The sequence below is a fragment of the Neolamprologus multifasciatus genome, chromosome 18 (genome assembly GCF_963576455.1).
Source record: "Neolamprologus multifasciatus chromosome 18, fNeoMul1.2, whole genome shotgun sequence".
Taxonomy (NCBI): domain Eukaryota; kingdom Metazoa; phylum Chordata; class Actinopteri; order Cichliformes; family Cichlidae; genus Neolamprologus; species Neolamprologus multifasciatus.
In genome coordinates, this window is record NC_140456.1 from 1,685,699 (window position 1) to 1,706,689 (window position 20,991).

At 39.0% G+C, this 20,991-nt stretch overlaps 3 protein-coding genes and 1 pseudogene across 5 annotated transcripts in view; 1 reads left to right on the forward strand and 3 right to left on the reverse strand.

Annotated features, from left to right (window-relative positions):
• The window catches only part of LOC146496935 (uncharacterized), a 66,814-nt gene that overhangs the window by 23,452 nt on the left and 22,371 nt on the right, over window positions 1-20,991 (forward strand). The gene's annotated exons all lie outside the window — the stretch shown is intronic.
• On the reverse strand, window positions 215-8,167 carry LOC146496936 (uncharacterized). Its single transcript, XM_085140615.1, is given in 4 exon segments — window positions 215-2,800; window positions 2,802-4,737; window positions 5,593-5,705; window positions 6,790-8,167. Coding segments are annotated over 3 exon segments (3,363 nt in total). The 5' UTR covers window positions 5,693-5,705; window positions 6,790-8,167; the 3' UTR covers window positions 215-1,473.
• Window positions 15,166-20,991, reverse strand: part of LOC146496937 (uncharacterized) — a 44,984-nt gene continuing 39,158 nt past the window's right edge. Inside the window, exon 4 of the mRNA XM_085140608.1 lies at window positions 15,166-20,737. The gene's annotated coding sequence lies outside the window, so the exon portion shown is untranslated. The remainder of the gene's footprint in view (window positions 20,738-20,991) is intronic.
• Window positions 20,819-20,991, reverse strand: part of LOC146496938 (cytolytic toxin-alpha-like) — a 12,442-nt pseudogene continuing 12,269 nt past the window's right edge. The window contains exon 2 of the transcript XR_014870617.1: window positions 20,819-20,991. This exon is cut by the window's right edge and continues 2,229 nt beyond it. The product of XR_014870617.1 is annotated as a cytolytic toxin-alpha-like (transcript).

The following is a 20,991-nucleotide window of genomic DNA, read 5'->3' on the forward strand; positions in this document are numbered from 1 at the left end:
AAATTAATTCTAAAGCTAATTGGCAGCCAGTGTAATGATGCCAGTATGGGAGATGTGTGTTCTCGCTTGCATGTGCCAGTTAGGAACCGTGCTGCAGCGTTTTGGACCAGCTGCAGTTTTGTGTTTGACGTTTATTCAGCAGTGTGAAAACCCTGGAGGAACCCACCCGATGATTAATAAAGCTTTATTTAATCTCAGCCAAACTGATTTACTCACGAACAAATAAAACACTGAAAGAAGTCAAGCAATAACATTATTAGGTTATCTAAGTGACTTATATATCATGTTTAACCTGAGTAGCGAAAGACCGTGGGGGGTTGAAAACGATGTGTCGGTCGGCTCAGCTACTTGAAGTTTACACAGCTACATTCTCGCCTGAAAATATGTTAAAAGTTTATTTTGCGACCGGAAAGAGAAATAAGAGTAATATTAAAACTAAATAGCTGCCGCCATTGTTGGAAACTGGAATTGAGACGCCATGAATTCTGGGATATGGTTTTTCATTTTTGTTGTCCGGGTGGAAAATCAGGAGAAATTCGGGAGAATCGTGGCTCTGGGAGATTTTCAGGAGGGGCATTGAAATTTGGGATTCTCCCGGAAAAATCGTGAGGGTTGGCATGTATGTCTATGAGAGTGTGAAAAGGGTGCCGGTTTAACTCAGGTGACCACATACCATACAGCTGAGAGCGGCCGGCCCGGGTTCAAGTTCGACCTGTGGCCCTTTGCATGTCTGCCCCCTTCTCGCTCTGCCCCCGCTTTCCTATCGTCTCTTCACTGTGTCTATCAAATAAAGCTAAAAAAGGCCAAAAAATATTTCAAAAAGAAAGAGTGTAAAAGGTCTTCAATGAGACAGCTTCTTCACATCGAACAACAACCCTCACACATCTGTTTCTACCACAACAATTTACCACAACGTTCACAGTTAGAGGCAAAAACAGACGATAACACTTTAGGATAATACAATTTATTTATTGGTTATTAATTCTCATTGCAGTCAAGTTTAAAAATGATCTTTGCCAGGTAAGAAAGAACAATTGGAGTGAAAGTCTTAAAATGAAAATAATTTTTACTTGAACAGTAAATGATCAGATTTCATACAATCGTAAAATCCTGATCCACACTCAAGTTGATTTTGTCCAGATGAACAAATTACAATCATATGTACTGATTAATCTGAGGCACAGAGGTGCAGAATGATTTAGTTAAATAAGTCTCCAATCAGTCAGTTTGTCTTATCTTCTGAACAATAATTAGGTAAAAAGAAAACAACTTAAGGATTTGTGATCTTTTATGTAAATTAACATGATCAACAGCTCTGCTAATACCAGCACTACTGCTTCATTTAGTCATTTATGTCCATGCAGTAAATTTTTATGAGTGTTATTAGCGTTATTCTTGTTGTTCTCAATCATGTGAACAATAAGACTTGCACACATTTGATTTTTTGTTTTTTGTTTCTGTTTTTCTGACCAATCACAGTATTGCACATGTTTGTGGTATTTTAGCTCCCGTCCCCTGCAGGAACCACACTCGTTTCTCCCAGCCTGGGTTGGCCTCTGATTTCTCTTCCTCGATCAGCATGTCGATGTATTCTGAGGTGGACAGAGGATCTGGCTTCAGTGCTATCTGTTTAAGCGTGTCCTTACACTTCAACGACATTTTCGCCAATTCCGTCACATCAGGCAGTTTATCAGAAAATACACTTTCCAGTTTTTTAACCAGAGCCTCAGCAGTCATCTTATCATCGGTGACACCGATGCTTTCTTTCAGCTCTCTGACTGATTGTTTCCGTGTATCCTCTCTATACTCCCATTTTTTCTTCTCGCTGACATGCTCTTCCCACGAACATTTGCTTGGGCACACAGTGCAGCATCCATTTGAATCCATTGCAGCACAGCAATTTTCAGCTGCATCCTTTTTCACAGGACAGGGATAATGACATGTAAACTTACACTTCTTACAGTTGGTACTGAAATTACCAGCATCCTCCTGCTTAGGGTTCATGACTGTAACTTCAAACTTGGCGTTCTCATTTTTGTTGATCTGCGCCTCAAACTCTCTTAGTTTTTTAGTTGTGTCTTTTAGCTCCCGAAGCCCGACTGACCGCAGTCTGCTTAATTTCCACCAAGCTTGTCCTACTATTTCATGCTGCCTTCTTTGATTGAGGACCTCGTTGGACTGTTTCAAGCTTTTTGCTTGTGTGACTTCTACAGAATCAAAAAAACTCTTCATGTTGTTTGTGCTCATTTCCCAAAACATCTGACCAAAGTTTTCCTCTTCTTCATCTTCGTAAACAGTGTTGTCATTCTGAGATGATCTGTTGTGTGCAAACAAGGCTGAATTATTAAATGTGAAGTGAACAGGCAGCCCATCATCAGCTGTAGGTAATAGGACTCCTGAAGCTTTCACTGTCTCTAGAAATGGAGGTCGCTGACCGTCTGCAAATGTCACCAGGATCCTGATGTTTTCTGCCACATCTTTGCCAAAGATTGAGAGCATTGAATCAAACGCATATTTCTGTGTTGTGGATCTCACTTGAGCAGCTGGTGCAACAAAACACACAGCATTAATGTCAGTGACTCCGTGCTGAGCAGAGAAGAGATTACGTAGCTGCTCTGTGATCGCTCTGTCTCTTTCTATGCCTCTTGTATCTCCAAAGCCTGGAGTGTCAATAATGGTCAGAGAGAACGGGATTTTAAATCCTTCCTGATGGTTGATTTTGTAAACAGTGACTTCAGAGGTCTGACTGTGAGCTCGTGATGTTGACTGATCCTCATTAATGAATTTAAACCTGAAACTGTACAATGTAGTTGATCATCCCATCGATCAGAGTGGACTTTCCTGATCCTGTCACTCCAAAAAGTATTATTGTACGATTCTGCCTCGTGCTTTCTTCTCCAAAGTTAAACTTCCTGCATCCATATATGTTCATGTGTTCTTCTGTCAGATGCAGTTTGTAAACTGAGGGGGAATCAGATTTGATCTTTTTACTTTTATCTCTCAGTTTTTCTGCCAAACATGTTTCTTTGTTTCTGCCACTTGAAGTTGTTGTAATAGAAACTTGATTATCCGGCCCGACACCTGCTGAGGTCACTGCTCTGCATCTGAACACATACTCTGTGTTTGGCTTCAGATCTCTCACTGTGACTTCTTCAGCCTTTGCTTCTGTCTTCTGCTGCCATCCATCCTCTCCACTGACACAGTACTCAACAGAGTAGGAGGTGATGTTCTCTGCTCCAAACTTGGGTGGAGAAATCTTCAGTGTCACACTGTTGTGGTTTATGTTAGCTGCTGTCACAGTTTCAGGCTTTGAAGGAGGCTCAAAGTTCTCACTGACAGCAAATCCACCTTCATAAAGGTAGATGCTGGAACCTTCCTGTGTCTCATTAGTTAACCCCACTGTCAGGAACCTAATGTTCTTGTTCTCCTTGTTGGCCTCTGCAAAATCACTGAAGAGTTTTCCTTTTCTCCACATTTCAGCTGTTACTTCTTTTGAGGCGTACCATTGTTCCTTCTCTACATCATGAGTGTGACGATCTTGAAGGTCTGGGTTGGTTTTTCCTCTTAAGTATTTAGATAAAGCTGAGAGGTATGGTTCATCCTTTCCCAGAGAGGTGAAAACAAAACACACAACATGCTCTGCACTCAGACTTTCCTTGTACAGATCATTTTGAGACGAGATGATTTTGGTGTTTTTCATCATCCTGGTAAAAGACATTAAAGTGTAGATTTCTCTCTCTTTACAGTCCATCCACTCGTTCAGGTTTTTGCTGCTGAAAGGTGAAGAATGTCTCTTCTTCAGGATCTCTGCAAGCTCAGCTTCCTCTTCTCCTCCTCCTCGGATTGATGGAAGTGTCTTTCCCAAAGTTTGTTTTAATTCCAGCTTGAACTCAGAGCACATTTCTTTAAAACTTTTAATTTTTTTATCAATCTGTGGGAACTGCTGTGCAGTGGTGGTTCTCAGTACATCATTGGACCTCATTTCTAGCTCACTGAAGTCCTCCAGGACTCTCTGTGCTTCTTGAACTAATCTTGTACTGATCTCACGGACGAGTTTAGCAGCAGAAGAATCTAAACATGTCAGTGGCAGCAGCCAGACCTTCACTGGTACAACTTTGTCTCCTAGTAATCCTGGCAGGCTCTGGTAGACTTCTACTGCACCTTGAAAGGTTGTTGGTGGTTTTGGAAGACAGAAGTCTCCATAAAATTTACAGGAGAATTTATCAAGACTGGCTTTGTCCTTCTCTTCCATCTTCAGGGAACCTTCACCCTCTACAGAAAGTAAGGGAATCTTCTTGATGGTCACCTTCAAGTTACCCTGAACATCCTGATGATCTTCGTGTTCAGAAACTTCTCGGTCAAACACAAAGAAAGCTTGTGCTCCATAAAGAATAGCTGTGACTACATGTGTTGCTAAGCCTTGATCAAAAACATATGGATGCTTCACGTTTCCTCTTCCAAGATGATTCATGGACAGCTCCTGGATCTTTGTGGTTGCCTTGTACTTCAGTGTTACTCTGGCCTGATTTCTGGAAGATTTACTATCATTCAGATATTTGGCAGATCCATCAACCTGAACCAGTCCACCCAGGAAACTTGCCTTCAGTGAAGCTTCAACATTTAGAGCTGAAGATTTGTCTGAAATTGATTCAGATGCAACAATTTCAAACTCATTAGAGGGCTTTGATCTTTCTGCTATATCTTTCATCAGCTCATCACGATCCCACAGAGTCAATCCTGCAAAAGAAGAAGCAAAAACATTAATACCAGGACTCCATCAATTAAATCACACTCTAAAATAAATTTATTTATTATTTATTAATTTCTTTTTTAAAAAATTACTTTGTTTTTTTTTGTCTTTTTTGTGATGATCACAAAAATAGTAAATGAAACTTTGGAGATTGGAGAAACTCTGGAGTTCAGGCTCTGCATCTCAGTCAACACTCAACTCATAATACACATTTTAGGCAATGATAGTAATAATATCAAAAGATTTGATTGATTGATTTGATTGGACGCCACTGTTTAACTTGGAACCTTGGGGCGATACCCTATCTTTGGTACCCAATCTCGGGTGGGGCTGATGATATCTCCCTCCTGACCTGGCGTCTACATACGTGTATATACACACACACACACACACACACACACACACACACACACACACACACACACACACGTCCAACTTTCCTGTGTTAAAATCATGTTTAATGCCTACTATAAAAACTGTTTTGGTCTCTGTGGACAGAGTCTCCCTTCAGATCAATTGTACAGTGAATTATTTGATATCATGTATGTGATACTGGAGTTAGTGGACAGCTGGAGTGATGGCTGTCATAGGGTAAGAGGTGGGGTTCACCCTGGAAAGGTCGCCAGTCTGTCGCAGGGCTAACACAGAGAGACAGACAACTATTCACACCCATTGGCAATTTAGAATAATCAGTTCACCTAACCTCATGGATTCAAATTTAGGACCTTCTTGCTGTAAGATAACAGTGCTAACCACTGTGCTACCTAAATCGATTACAAAAGTAAAAGAATTTAAAATAGCTTCAAATACTGAAACTTCAGATGTGACAGGTTAAATCTTACCAGGGACAAGTTTATCGCTTCGGCAGTCATACAGCATCCCCAGGCCAAAAGGCCGGCCAAGTGCTGCCATCTTCATTGTATCACCAGATTTAGAGTCCATGGCTCAGTGTGAACTGGAAGTAATCAGAAACAGTTTGTCAGTTTTCTGTTCTCACTTCACTGTTGTCATGTGACACTTTGTGGCAGGCAGGATGTAGGACCCAAATGCAGGACTCAGGACACGGAGGGATGAACGAAAGGAGGCAGCTTTTATTGCACTGCATAAACTTGAACACTAAATACAAGGAACAAAACACAACTAGAAGCTAGAAACTAGGAACTGACAAGAAGCAACAATGTGAACCAAGAGCACGGCAGAAACACACAGCACTGAGAGGGTACGACGTGACAACGGACATAGGGAAACACTGGGCTTAATTACACCAGGGAGTAACGAGGGAATGGGAAACACAGCTGGGACTAATGTGACATAATGAGATGGAAAGGAAGCAAAACTGAAAACATTAAGAAAGGACGTGAGACTGTCAAAATAAAACAGGAAACTGGAGACAGGCACAGAGACGTGGACTTGACAAGGAGACGCTAGACAAGAAACTAGATGAGGGATGTGTAACACAGGGGAGGCATAGAGGCAAAAGCAGAGAACTAGACATCAAAAGATATAATGAGAAACTAACTGAATCAAAGAATATTAATAATCAACAGCACTGAGTCACCAGACTCAGGACCATAACATCTGTTGCTGTTTATGTTTTTCGTTGTTTGTCCTTGAGGACGACCAAACTAGAAACCACATCACTTTTGACCATTTAGGGTTTTCTTAGTTTACTCATTTCCCGTTAAAAACAAAAACAAAAAAACAGTGTAGTTTATTTTGGTAGGGAAAAATGTGTATTTCCTGACTCATTGAAAATGTGAGCTTGCTGGCAGTTACCAGTTGAAATTGGTTGCGAATACATTTAAACAATTTCACTACCAAAACAGCTGATGTCTTATATGCAAACTAAGAGCAACTGTGGTAATCTGCTGGTGACCAAAGCAATTGCAGGGATGTTTTTTGTGCAGTACTCTTGTTGCAACAACCTGCAGCAAACACTCTTTTACTGGTTGGGGAATAAACATTGTTTCTTTAGTGACCAGTGGTTGCTATGAGATTTCACAGTTGTTATTACAAGTGTACTCCATATAGTTACTTACTATTAAAATGAATTTATGTCCTCAGTCGTGCTGAAACAGCTTCATAAAATTGCCACCTGAGAGTAAGAACAAAGGTTGTGAGGTCAAACATCTGTGAAAATCGTTGCTAAGTGATATTCATCAGGCTTAGTTTTATATTTAGTCCACACTATGGGACAGATTTGCTAATTGTCTGCAGCAACAAATGTTGTTGTTGTTTTTTAAAAGCTACTGTTGGTATTTAATAAAGAGGCTCATTGTCACTGACAGGTGTGGACACGGGTATTTTATCAGCTTTATGATATTTGTATTTGTTGGACTTTCCATTTCCAGTATTTAGATGAATCAAACATTTTTAGTATGGTCTTTAGTATGCTCACAGTTTAATGCAAATTATGCTTAATCCTTATTTTGTATGATCTGTGTGAGCCCTGCGACAGACTGGCGACCTGTCCAGGTTCCAGCCCATCTCTCGCTTTATGGCAGCTGGGGTCGACTCCAGCCCCCCAGCAACCCTGAATTGGATAAGCGAAAGAAAATAGAAGGATGGATGGTACCTGTGTGAGTATGTGAAAGTTAAGTAGAAGCACTGAATGAATGTGTGTGTGAATTAGAAAGAAACTGCTTGGACTGCTCACACTGAGTAGAAACAGTACTGAAAGTATTCTATTTACTGGGAGAAGTTTATTTTTGTTTATTTTTGCTCTGTAGTATCAGTCAGTGTCTGTTACGAAACAAATAGAAATTTGTGTGAAAATGCAGCCATTAAAGAGACAGACATGTCTCTTTAAGAAGGTTTGAATATGATCCAGAGCTATCCTGTCTGTTTGTTTTTTTTACCAGCTGATCTGCTGTGAATTTGGTCTTTACTGAAACTGTCGATTGTTTAGGTTCCCAGAAGGACTTTTCACTCCCATCTGTGCATTGTTGTCATTGTGACCTCAGAATAATTTGACCTGCCTTTTTATCTTCTTGTGATTTGGATTGATTCCTTTAATTTACTATGTTTTGATGATGATGCTGTTGGGGATAAGGGATGTTTCTGATGGGAACGGTTCCCCTGCTTTCTGTATTGATACAAACTGTATAAAAATACCATCTACTGAGTATAAAGAGAACTGCCCACAAGCCTGACTAAGATAAAACTTCAGTCTGAACTATTAATCAGCTTATAGATTTTAGAAAATATCAGCAAAATATCAACAAACAAACACAACATGTTTGTTTTAGGGTGTCAAATAACTCATTGCTTGGTCAAATGTGAGTCAGATGTTCTCACTGCTGCTAGTTTAATCAGTCCAAAACAAAGTTACTGCAAACTATGATATAAATAAAAAATCTAAATAATAATAACTAGAGTTCTGAAGCAACAGTCCAAAACTCAAAACCCTGGACCAAAGACCCAGGACCGTGACAATTGTAATAAAAAGAAAATGATGAATCTAAAACTCTGAAACATGACATTTAGATTCAGTGTGACTTTTAGATTGTTTTGCACTTTCTTAATTGTTAAGTAATAGGAAACAGTCCCTGCTGTAACTGCACCTGTTACTTTAAGTTATTTAAATGTTCTCTACCACAGTAATCAAGACAAAAACATAAAGTGAAGCAGCGTCGGTGTACTTACAGTAGACAGCTGTGTGATCCTCTGAGGTCTCTGCTCTTCGTTCTCTTTTATATTCACTGTGAGGACAAAAAACCTTCACTGCAAGAAGAGAAAGCAGAAGAGCTTCAGGCTCGTTTCTCAGATTCGTGTGTGACCTGTGAAAATACGTGTTCAGTGTGCAGGCAGGAAACCCACAGTACGAGCCTGCAGTCATGCTCACAGCTCTCTGAGGCTCTGCTTACATGACGGCAGGTGGATAAAAACTCTTCCCCTCTATGAGCTGAAAAAGAAGAGAAGTCATTTAAGTGACTTTGAAAATGATACTGTATCATCAAAAGATTCATATTTAAGGCTCCATGCAAAGAAGAAGCCACATGTGAGCATGATCTAGAAACACGCCTGTCTTCTCTGGGACAAAACTCATTTAAAATGGACTGAGTGGAAAACATGGCTGCCAGGTCCTCTAGAGTAAAGTGGAGAGGGACCATTTGGCTTGTTATCAGCAATCAGCTCAAACACCTGAATCTCTGATAGTTTGGAGAGCATCAGAGGCTGTGGAATCTGGAAAGGCTTCATCAATACTGAATACAAAAATACATGAACGAACACCCAGGACTGCTGAGCAGCAGCTGCTGTCCTCAGTTCACAGACGTTTACAGACTGTAGTGAAAAGAAGAGATGCTACACATTGAAACATGGGCCTGTCCTAAGTGCTGCTGCTCAACATAAGATAGCATTTTTCTTTCATGTGAATCATTTAATATGTTTCTATAATCTTTTGTGAATTTAAATTGGGTTTAAGAGATTTGAAAATCATTTCACTCTCTTGTTATTTAGTTTTTACGCAGCATCACAACTTCATTTGTATCAGACTTGAATCGTCCCTGTAACTATAGAATCAACAAGTTTCCATAGTAATTAGTGATGATTGTCGGTCTTGGCTACATCACTGACAGGAAGTGATAACCGCTAATTCAGCATACTTTTGTGGAAAAGCAGAAGAGCATCAGGCTCATTTCCCTGAGCAGTGTGTAGTCTGTGAAATAAACGTGCCTGATGTACACGCTGAAAAACCAGACTACGAGCCTGCAGTCATGCTTGTGCCTCTTTGAGGCTGTTCTTTTCTTCTCCGAGGCCTCGAGCTAAACGTTCTAATATATTAATGTTATTTATGTGAACATGTAATGTTATTGAGATTTCAGTCTCTTTTCCAAAGAGAGACATGAAAATACGAACAAATTTCATACAAAAGTGAACAAGTAAGAAAAGCAAGAAGAAAGAAAACTATGATATTTTCTCTCTGAACTATAGACAAACTCCATTTATATCAAGGACCATTAACTGGAGATCCACAGACCATACTCGTGCACAAAGAAAACATCGTGGACGCAGGAGTGTCTGTTTTGTCAGTGCTGCAGCTGTTTCATCCTCTCTTGGTGACGATGCTCTTAAAGCTCTTGAATTTGCTAAGCAGCAGTTTATTTTCTTTGGATGTGAGCAGTGCCCAAAATAACCAATAAAAAGGTTTCTAGCTTTACCAATTTTTCCCTATCAGAAAATAAAAGCAAACAAAAGACAATTCTGTCTAAGCTCATACCAAAAAAGATATCTTCATTCCAAATGGCTTACACTTTACAAAAAGACTACAGCTCAGGATTCTCACACAAATGCTCAGAAGCATAAACAACTAGATGGCTGTTTGTTGGGTGTAGAAGAGAGAAGGAGAGGCCAGGTCCTATCCAGACTTTCGGAGCTTGTTTGAATCAGCCAATCAGTGGTCCAGCCTGTTCACCAGCCATTACCCAAACACAACCACACGCCAAGGAGTGAGGGAGGAGATAAAAATACACACACCAACAGGAGGAGCCAGGCATCAAAAGAGGCGGCATGCGATCACAAACCACAACATTTCAGTCATAACACCCGAAAACAAAAGGTTGTTTATTTTGCAGCAAACACACATAACTGCACATACCATGACTGGATGGAAGGCAAACTTCACTTTCAAAAAGTCAAAAAACTCTTAAGACAGTAAGTTACTGTAGCACAGATCAAGTTATCACAGCTGGTTAGCTACACAGAAATGACCACAAACCATAAAAACACACCTAGCACGTACCAACTATAAGGATGGTGTATAACATGTGTTGCTAAATCTTTTATTCATGAACAGCTCTGAGACCTTTGTGGTCGCCTTGCACTTCTGTTTTTCTCTGTCTTGATTCCTGAAAGAAATACTGCCTTTTTGCTTTCTTTTAGACCAACTAAACTCAACAAGTTCACTTAAGAAATGTGTCTTCAGCGAAGCACTAATATTTAGATTTGTCCCCAAATTTGTCCCTCCACAAAGAAGGAGGTTATTGATAAAAGGACCGGCGGTTGGCAGAGTGCTGTATCGAACCACATTTATGGAAAACTGAAGCAAAGGGAACGGGGTCATAAGGGTCATTTTATACCTGTCATGCGGTGCCTTGCAAATGGCATCGTGCAACAATAATGATATCAAAGTGACATTGATGTCCGTAGCCGTTGTTTCTACAGGTTGTGCACTTTTTGATTTTTGTAACCTGCTGGGTTGTGCCAATGCCCATACAAGGGGGTTAAAGAAATGAGCATATACGATTGTATTGGCTTTTTCCATCTTTTTCTCCTTTTTAATTTTTAATATTCTTTTATCTCTTTTATTGAGCAAACACAATAAAGATGACAGTAGTATGACTTTTTACATTGCTTTTGCTTTCACATTTTTAAACTTTTAATAAAAAAAACTAAAAATGACATTGGAACTTGGGTGGTGGTGCTGGAGTAGCCAGGTTACAATCACATTATCACCAACAAATAGAATGGCAAGGTTCATAGAAAATCAGACCTAACAGGCTTAACATATTCCTTCCACTTAGACCATATTCTGTAAAATATGAGAGAAAGACTGTTTTTCCTTTGTATAGATCTCTTGTACAGCATTTTTTCCAGTCTTCAGTTGTTGGTGGTTCAGGTTTGAGCCATCCCCTCCTGGGGGCCTTTTTAGTCGCGGCCAGTAGGATATACAAACATTTTTTATCATTAGAGTTCAAATTATCCACTGATATATTACACAGAAATACGGTTTCAAAGGTTGAAGGAAAAACAAATTTAAAAAACATTCTGTAAATATTCATGGATTAAAGACCAATACTCATGCATGACTCGACAGTCTCAAAAATAATGAAAATACTCAGCATCCACTCCTCCACATCTCCAACAAGTATCACCAATTCCCCGATAACTTTTCTGGACAGGGGTGTTGAAGAATCTCATAATGCTTTTTCAGAAAAATTCATGCCAGTCATTTGACCCAGTTGTAGCCCACTATCTCACATATGTGGTCCAAACACTCCTCTGTAATTGTGAAGTTACCTTCTTTTTCCCACTTCACTTCAACATAAACAGTACCATCGATTTTACACCTCAGGATGCTGTTATATAATCTTGAAATAATTTTACTGTGCATACAACCTACGAGTTGTTTAAATTCAGGTTTAGGTCCTGATTTAAAATAATTTCTCACCTGTAGATATCTGAAGAAATCATCTAAGTGTACATAATATCTTTTAGGGTTTCAAAGCTTGTGGACCCCCTTTTGGACAAATGAATAATAATTAGTTAGGCCTTTTGAAGTCCATTTCTTGAATCTATTATTGTATTGATTCAGGGTAAAGTCTGAATCATAGGTGCACCATCTTAAAAGTTTAGAGGTGTTTCTCAAACCACAAATTTTAATTGCTTCATTATTTGTGATATGGGTTCATCTGCCAAATGCATTTTATTCTGCAATTTTGTATCAGATATTAAGGCTCCCTTATATTTCTCTATTTGTAAGGTTTTATATTTGACTCTGGCTTTTCCCCCTTTCCAAATGTATTTTGACAGCAGTCTATCCCATCCTAGAAATTGTTTTTGTGGCATTGGAATTGGTAGCATTAAAATAAATACAACAAGTGGCTCAAGAGTTGGGAGTTCGCCTTGTAATCGGAAGGTTGCCGGTTCGAGCCCCGGCTTGGACAGTCTCTGTCGTTGTGTTCTTGGGCAAGACACTTCAGCCGTTGCCTACTGGTGGTGGTCAGAGGGCCCAGTGGCGCCAGTGTCCTTGCCTCTGTCAGTGCGCCCCAGGGTGGCTGTGGCTCCAATGTAGCTTGCCATCACCAGTGTGTGAATGTGTGTGTGAATGACTGCAGTCATTCTTGAGTTGATTCTGTTCATCTGGGAGAAAGACTGTCCTCGTACTCTGGGGCCTGGATCTCCTCCATACCTGCTTCATGCCCTGGGGGACGGGGCTATGGCTCCCCACACTCCCTAGCAGATCGTTACATAGAGAAACCTTTTGAATACAAGCATGCTGATACACACAGGTGTACACACGGGTGTTCACAGACACAAACTACACCTTTCTTGGCTGCTACCTCAAAGCACATTGTGCGCTGTCGATCATGTGTGCTGCACAATAACATGTAATATTTAGTATCTACTGTTATCTACTGTTAGCTAGTTCATTGTGGTGGTGTTGTATTTATTATGTTGCTCTTTTTTGTTTGTTTTCTCTTCTGGTATTTTATCTCCATACAGGTGATCCAGGTATTTTGTTTGTTTTTCTTTTTTTTCTTCCCCCCTTTCTCACCATCTCTTCTTCCCTCTATTTTTCTTTCTCTCCCTCTCTTTCTTTCATTCTTTCTCCCTGTCCTATCCCCCAGTCATGTCTGTCCCATCTGTAACAACCGAAAATAAAATAAAATAAATACATAATTATATTTTTAGAGAAAAAATGACCAATAATCATCCCACAGATGTAATATTATCTACACCTACTTTTAGTACCATTGATGTTAAGTTAGACTCTTTTTCTCCAATTGATCTTTCTGAGTTAACTTCAATAATTACTTCCTCCAAACCATCAACGTGTCTTTTAGACCCCATTCCTACAAAACTGTTCAAAGAAGTCCTGCCATTAATTAATGCTTCGATCTTATATATGATCAACCTATCTCTAATAATCGGCTATGTACCACAGGCCTTCAAGCTGGCTGTAGTTAAACCTTTACTCAAAAAGCATCTCTAGACCCAGCAGTCTTAGCTAATTATAGGCCAATCTCCAACCTTCCTTTCATATCAAACATCCTTGAAAGAGTAGTTGTCAAACAGCTAACTGATCATCTGCAGAGGAATGGTTTATTTGAAGAGTTTCAGTCAGGTTTCAGAGCTCATCACAGCACAGAAACAGCGTTAGTGAAGGTTACAAATGATCTTCTTATGGCCTCTGACAGTGGACTCATCTCTGTGCTTGTCCTGCTAGGCCTCAGTGCAGCGTTCGATACTGTTGACCATAATATCCTATTAGAGCGATTAGAACATGCTGTAGGTATTACAGGTACTGCGCTGCAGTGGTTTGTATCATATCTATCTAATAGACTCCAGTTTATGCATGTAAATGGAGAATCCTCTTCACACACTGAGGTTAATTATGGAGTTCCACAGGGTTCAGTGCTAGGACCAATCCTGTTTACATTATACATGCTTCCCCTAGGCAGCATCATTAGAAGACATAGCATACATTTACACTGCTATGCAGATGACACCCAGCTCTATCTGTCCATGAAGCCAGACAACACACACCAGTGAGTTAAACTGCAGGAATGTCTTAAAGACATAAAGACCTGGATGGCCGCTAACTTTCTGCTTCTTAATTCAGATAAAACTGAGGTTATTGTACTCGGCCCTGAAAAGCTTAGAAATATGGTATCTAAGCAGATTCTTACTCTGGATGGCATTACCTTGGCCTCCAGTAACGCTGTGAGGAACCTTGGAGTCATTTTTGACCAGGACATGTCCTTCAATGCACATATTAAACAAATATGTAAGACTGCATTCTTCCGTTTGCGCAACATCTCTAAAGTTAGAAATATCCTGTCTCAGAGTGACGCTGAAAAACTAGTTCATGCATTTATTACTTCCAGGCTGGACTACTGCAATTCATTATTATCAGGATGTCCAAAAGCCTTCAGTTAATCCAAAATGCTGCAGCAAGAGTCTTGACAGGGACTAGAAAGAGAGAGCAGATTTCTCCTGTTTTGGCTTCCCTTCATTGGCTTCCTGTTAAATCCAGAATTGAATTCAAAATCCTGATTCTCACATACAAGGTCTTAAATAATCAGGCCCCATCTTATCTTAATGACCTTGTAGTACCATATCACCCTATTAGAGCACTTCGCTCTCACACTGCAGGCTTCTTTTTTTTTCTTTTTTCTTTTTTTTTTTGCCTGTTCCGTTTGGCTTTTTTGCCATCAGAATTTTTGTCTAAAGGCGAAGAAAGATGCCCAATGGATTTACTTTACCAAATGGTCCATTTGATTCACCTTTTATTGTTTATTTTATTTTTACTTGCTGAATACGGGACAGACTTGACTGTGGGAAAGAAGGGGAGAAAGAAAGAGGGAAAGAAAAAAAGCTGAGAAGAGGGACGGGGGAGAAGGGCAAAAAACAAAAACCAACGGAATAAGCAGAAAAAAAAATACATATATCGATCACCTGTTGAGAAAGAAAAAAGAAAACAAGCAGAAGAAAACGAGAGTAATAGAATAAACAACATCACAGTGATATATGGGAATATGACAGTAAATACTAAATATTAAACATTATTGTGCAGCACGTAAGATCGACAGCACAGTGTGCTTTGAGGTAGGAGCCAAAAAGGGTGTAGTTTGTGTGTGTGATCACCCGTGTGTACACCTGTGAGCATGGACGCGCTTGTTTTTTAAAAAAAAAAAGATTCCTTCATGTAATGATCTGCTGGAGGGTGTGGGGAGCCACTGCCCCGTCCTCCAGGGCATGAAGCAGGTATGGAGGAGATCAAAACTCCAGACATCCAGAAGTCCCCAGAACACAAGAGACCAAGGAAGACCAACAGAGGGGCAGCTGCGCCACTGTCCCCAGGCCGAGAGGCCTGGAGCCTCTGCCTCTGTGGTGGCAGAGGCTGTATCAAGACTAATGTAATCTAATAGATAATTTCTATATTGGTTAGAATTAAGATTATTTTTATTTTTCCAGTTCATGAGGACTGTTTTCTTGGCTACGCATTGGGCAGTGAAAACCATATGGGCTATATTCTTTTCTGAAGTGACATTATGTAAGCTGCCCAACAAACACACTAAGGGGGAAGTTGGAATGTTACATTTCAGACACTTTGATAAGTCTTCACATATCTCGCGCCAAAACTTCTGAACTGGTGGACAGAACCAAAGAGCGTGGATATAATTGTCCGGTGAATTGGTTTGGCAGTGTGAACAGTTGTTGGTAGACGTAAAGCCCATCTTGAACATCCGATGACCTGTATAGTGCACTCTATGTAGTATTTTGTATTGAATTAATTGAAGACTGGGATTTCTAATTAGATGAAAGGTTTTTAAGCAAATCTGAGACCAGAAGTTTTGGTCTAAGTTAACTGATAAATCCGCTTCCCATTTTGCAATTGGAAGTGATATTGATTCATCTGTTTTAGAAAGCATTCTGTATATTTTGGATAGTAATTTGGGGGTTTTAAGAGTAGGAAATGGAACCACACTTGGTGGTGTTTGTAGTTAGACTTGACCCTGTTTAAATTTCTTTTTTATTATGGATTTAATTTGTTGATATTCTAAAAATCTTTTCTTGTTGATCCCATATTGTGTAACTAGTCTGTCAAATGAAATAAATTCTGTTCCTTCTAGTATATGTTCTACATATTTGATTCCTTTACCACTCTAATCAGAAAAGTTTATCATATTATTGTTTTGTAATATGTCAGGGTTGTTCCAGATAGGTGTACGTTTGCATGGGATTAATGAAGACTCTGTCAACTTCAGAAACTCCCACCATGCTGTCAGAGAAGAGCTGATGTTGACGCTTTTGAAGCATTCATGTCGTTGGATGTTTGAGCTGATAAATGGTAGATCTGAAATCTCTAGATTATTGCAAAGTGCTTGTTCTACATCTAGCCAAGGTTCATCTAAGAGGGTATGTTTTAGCCATCCTGAGATAAACTGAAGCCTGTTGGTTAAGAAGTAGTGCTGAAAGTTAGGTAGTTCTAATCCTCCTTTATCCTTGGTCTTTTGTAGTGTTTTTAAGCTTATACGTGGGGGTTTATTTTTCCAAAGGAATTTGGACATGTATGAATCTGGAGATCTGAACCAGTCTTTTGGCGGTTTAGTTGGGATCATTGAGAATAAAGAATTTATTTTTGGTAGGACCATCATTTTTATAGCGGCAACCCTTCCCATGAGTGATATGGGTAGACATTTCCACCTAGCCAGATCACCTTCTACTTTCTTTAAAAGTGGGATATGGTTTAATTTAGTTAGATCTGCAAGCTTGGGAGAAACATTAATACCTAAATATTTTATATTTCCCGATTGCAGTGGAGTAGAAGAGAAATTATGGAAGGAGCAATTAATCGGAAGGACTGTAGATTTTGACCAGTTAATTGAGTAATCTGATATTCTTGCAAAAGAGTTCATCAATTCAATCACCCCAGAGATATTGGTTTGTGAATTTTGAAAAAAGAGTAAGACATCATCCGCATAAAGGCTGATTTTATGTTCCACGTTCTTACATTTTATGCCCTTAATTGCTGAATTCTGTCTAATTGCTGCTGCTAGTGGTTCGATAAAAATTGCAAACAGTGAAGGGGAGAGTGGGCATCCCTGCCTGGTGCCCCTCAGGAGACAGAAGCTGGAGGATGTCTGGTCATTTGGTCTGACACAAGCTGTTGGGGAATTATATAATATTTTTAACCAGTTGATGAAAGAAGATCCAAAACCAAATTTGTGTAAAGTTGCAAATAGAAATTTCCAGTTAACTCTGTCAAACGCTTTTTCTGCATCTAAAGAAAATATTGTAGTTTCAAGGTTTTTACTGTATGAGTAGTCTATCAAATTAAGTAATCTACGTGTATTTGTTGAAGAGTGCCTACCTTTTATGAAACCAGTTTGGTCAGGATGAATTAAGAGGGGGCTATTTTCTCCAGTCTCTTCGAGAGAGCTTTGCAAATTATTTTGAGGTCTACATTTATAAGGGATATTGGACGATAGCTTGAGGGATATACAGGGTCTTTGCCTGGTTTTAGCAGGAGATTAATGTTTGCAGAATTCATATTTGATGGAAGTCTGCCCTTTTCTTTGATTTCTAACAACGTTCTGTAAAAAACTGGTGCTAGAATCGTCCAGAATTCTTTGTAGAATTCTGCAGGAAAGCCGTCTGGACCTGGAGCCTTACTGGGCATACTTATCAGGGCTTCCTCGAGTTCACCTGATGTCTGTGGCGAATCCAGTGCCATTGCTTGAGTCTAATAATTTTGGGAGAGTTATGTTGTCTAAAAACTGATCAATTTCCTTTTTAGATGGGTTTATTTGTGGTGAATACAACGTTTTATAGAAATCCCTGAAAATGTTGTTTATTTGTTTCGGTTCATATATTGTGTTCCCAGATGAATCTTGAACAGCACATATAGTTGTTTTTTCCTTATTTATTTTTAGCTGGTTTGCTAGAAATTGACCGGATTTATTACCATGTTCATAATTTTGTAAGTGTAGTCTTTGTACTAAGAATTTATTTATTTTTTTTTATCAATTATCTCATTTAATTCTAGTTTTGCTTTGCGTATTTTGTTCAATGTTTCCTGATCTTGGTGGGACACGTAGGCTTCTTCTAGTGATTTGATGGTTTTTTTCTAATTCCTGAATATTTTTGTTTTCTTTTTTCTTTTTATGTGATGAGAAAGAAATTATCACAGCTTTCTCTGCTTCCCATAAAACAGAAGCTGATGTTCCGGGAGTGTCATTAAAGTCTAAATATGAAGTCCACTCTTTTTTAAAATATTTAATAAAGTTTTCATCTTTAAGCAGTGATGTATTAAATCTCCAGTTTTTACTTGGCGTAGTATTATTCTTGTGCATTAGTGTTAGAGACACAGGAGCATGATCGCTGACAGATATAGGGTGAATCTCAGTGTCTGAATTGTCGCTCAGCAGTGAGCTACTGACCAAAAAATAATCCAGACGAGAGTAGGAGTGATAAACATGTGAAAAATAAAGTATATTCCTTACTGGTGGGGTGAAGGGAGCGCCATGCATCGCAAAGACCAAAGTCGCTCATATACTGTTTGATTATATTTGTGGACTGCCAATTACGCTGAGTTCCTGCTGTATTGAGCCTATCCGTTTCTTCATTTAGTCCCAGGTTGAGGTCGCCTCCAAGCACAAGTGTGCCATCTAAGTGTTCAGAGAGTGCACTGAAAAAACCGTGAAAGAATGAGGGATCATCAACATTTGGACCATATACACTTACAATACATAGCTTTTTTTTAAATCAAGTATAGATAGTTTAATGATTAAGAATCTGCCCTCTGGATCTATAACTGTATCGAGTACTGTGAAATTAATTTTTTTATGGATTAAAATTGCTACTCCCCTTTGTCTAGAATTATAACAGGCTGAGAACACATTAGGAAACTCAGGTGTTTTAAGTTCATTCAAACCTCTAAGAGGTCTGTGGGTCTCTTGTAAAAGGACAACATCTGCCTGTAGTTTTTTGAGTTGGTTAAATATTTTTAACCTCTTTTCTCTGGAGCCAGCTCCATTTACATTCCATGTAACGAACCTTAGTGCACCCATAGATGTCTGTTATTCTTAAACATTTACTGGAAGATTTTTGTCAAACCTGAATTAAAGCTAAAAATCTGAACTTGATTCTGATTCTTTTATTTTTATTTATTTAAAATCCACTGTGGTAGTTTGCAGAGACAAAACTGTAGACCTTGTGTCTTTGTTCAGTAAGTTATAAATCTGACTGTAACGATAACACTGATATTTCTCATACGCTGTGTTCATCTGTCTTCAGACCACAGCTATCTGTGCTTCTTCTACCTCTGATGTTGTTCAGTCACATTTAACTTCAAGTTGGTATTAAATGCAGTGAAATCTGTTTTCAAGCAGCAGGCAGTGTAGAAGCATGCAGGCATTATCTGATGAGCTGACATGTTTAAGATGAAGAATAAAAATCTTCAGGTTCAGCTTTTTTCCAGCTCAGCAGTCAGACTGAAGCAGATCAGTGATGCTGACTGAGAGGCCTGTTCACCAAAATCATCCTGCAGATCAGTTTTTTTTAATGTTAATGAGAACATTACACTCACAAACTCATGATCATGTGACCATGATCTTAAAGCCAATCCAGCATGTTCGAATAATTATTAATGAATCAGAGCTCAAATTATATTACTTTAAAAACATCAGGACAACCTGCTAACAAATGAGAGAATATGGACCAATCAGCTCGCTGAATTCTGATCTTAATAAAGTGACTTCCAGCTGCTTCCTGTCACAACAGCGTGCAGCTCCTGACACGACAATAAAGGGATTCATGTCTCTGTTTAATCAAACACGACTTAATGACAGGACTGGCTGAATAAATGTTTGAACTGTGAACAAACGCTGTGTCAGAGTGAGATTTTAGAATTGACATTTGTACTTAGAAACACGATCATATATGCTTAGAGTCTATAATTGTTTGCATATTGATAGAGGGTCTCATCCTTAGTAAGACTCTGTGTACTATGAGAAGGGAGGACGTTCATTCCTTTTTCCAGAGTGTTCTGGCATACCTCACATACATCCTAGGGTCATGAGAGAGGTTGTATCTTCTCTTTTTGATGTATGGTATGGCAGACACATCTGTATCTGTTTGAGTATAAGAGCCTTTTCTTTAGGTGGACCGCTGTTTTGCCCCTGCAGTGGATTGTCTCTTTGTTCCAGCAAAGGGTTTTACTTAGATAAAGCTCACACACCGGCAGCACGAGTGCACAGGAAGCAAATGAAAATGAAGCTGTAAATGTGTAAATGACACGTCTGAGTTAGTAAAACTACGTCCCCTCACACAGATGATAAAACAGCTGCTCTCATATGTGTGATAAACATTTACTGTGTTTTATGAAGCAACAGAAAAATCCAGAAAAATTACAGGAAAGGAAACACAAAGTAAAATTACACTTTTTTAATAAAAGCATAAAAATCAACAAAATAAAAAGTCCATTAACATCAACATCAAGAGTCACTGAGAAAATAAACGTAATATCAGATCAAACGTAAAGAATATAAAGAAGCTGAAAGGAAAAAGTTAAAAGTTGAACATTTTAATGTCCAATAAAATATAATCACACTTCTATGTTAAAGATAAATCAATTTTAAAATGAGATCTTATCAGGAAGCAAACAGTAAATAAGAGGGTTTTTTTTTTTTACATGTGTCGTTTGTCTTTATCGACTGAGTTCAAATCTTTATCATCTCAGTTCAAACTGGTCTCGACCTTTTTCTTTGTTCTTCTTTGTGATCACATGAATGTTCAGTGAAGGAGTTTCTTGCCTTCCTCTATTTTGGCCATTGTCTCTGCTTTTTTTTTCATCTCCATCAGAGACTGAACTCGTTGCTTCCAGCCTGGTTTGCCCTCAGATTTCTCTCCTTCAATAAGCATGTCGATGTACTCTGGAGTGGACAGAGGGTTTGGCTTCAGTGCTATCTCTTTGAGTCTGTTCAGACACTTGGCAGATCTCTCCATCAGTT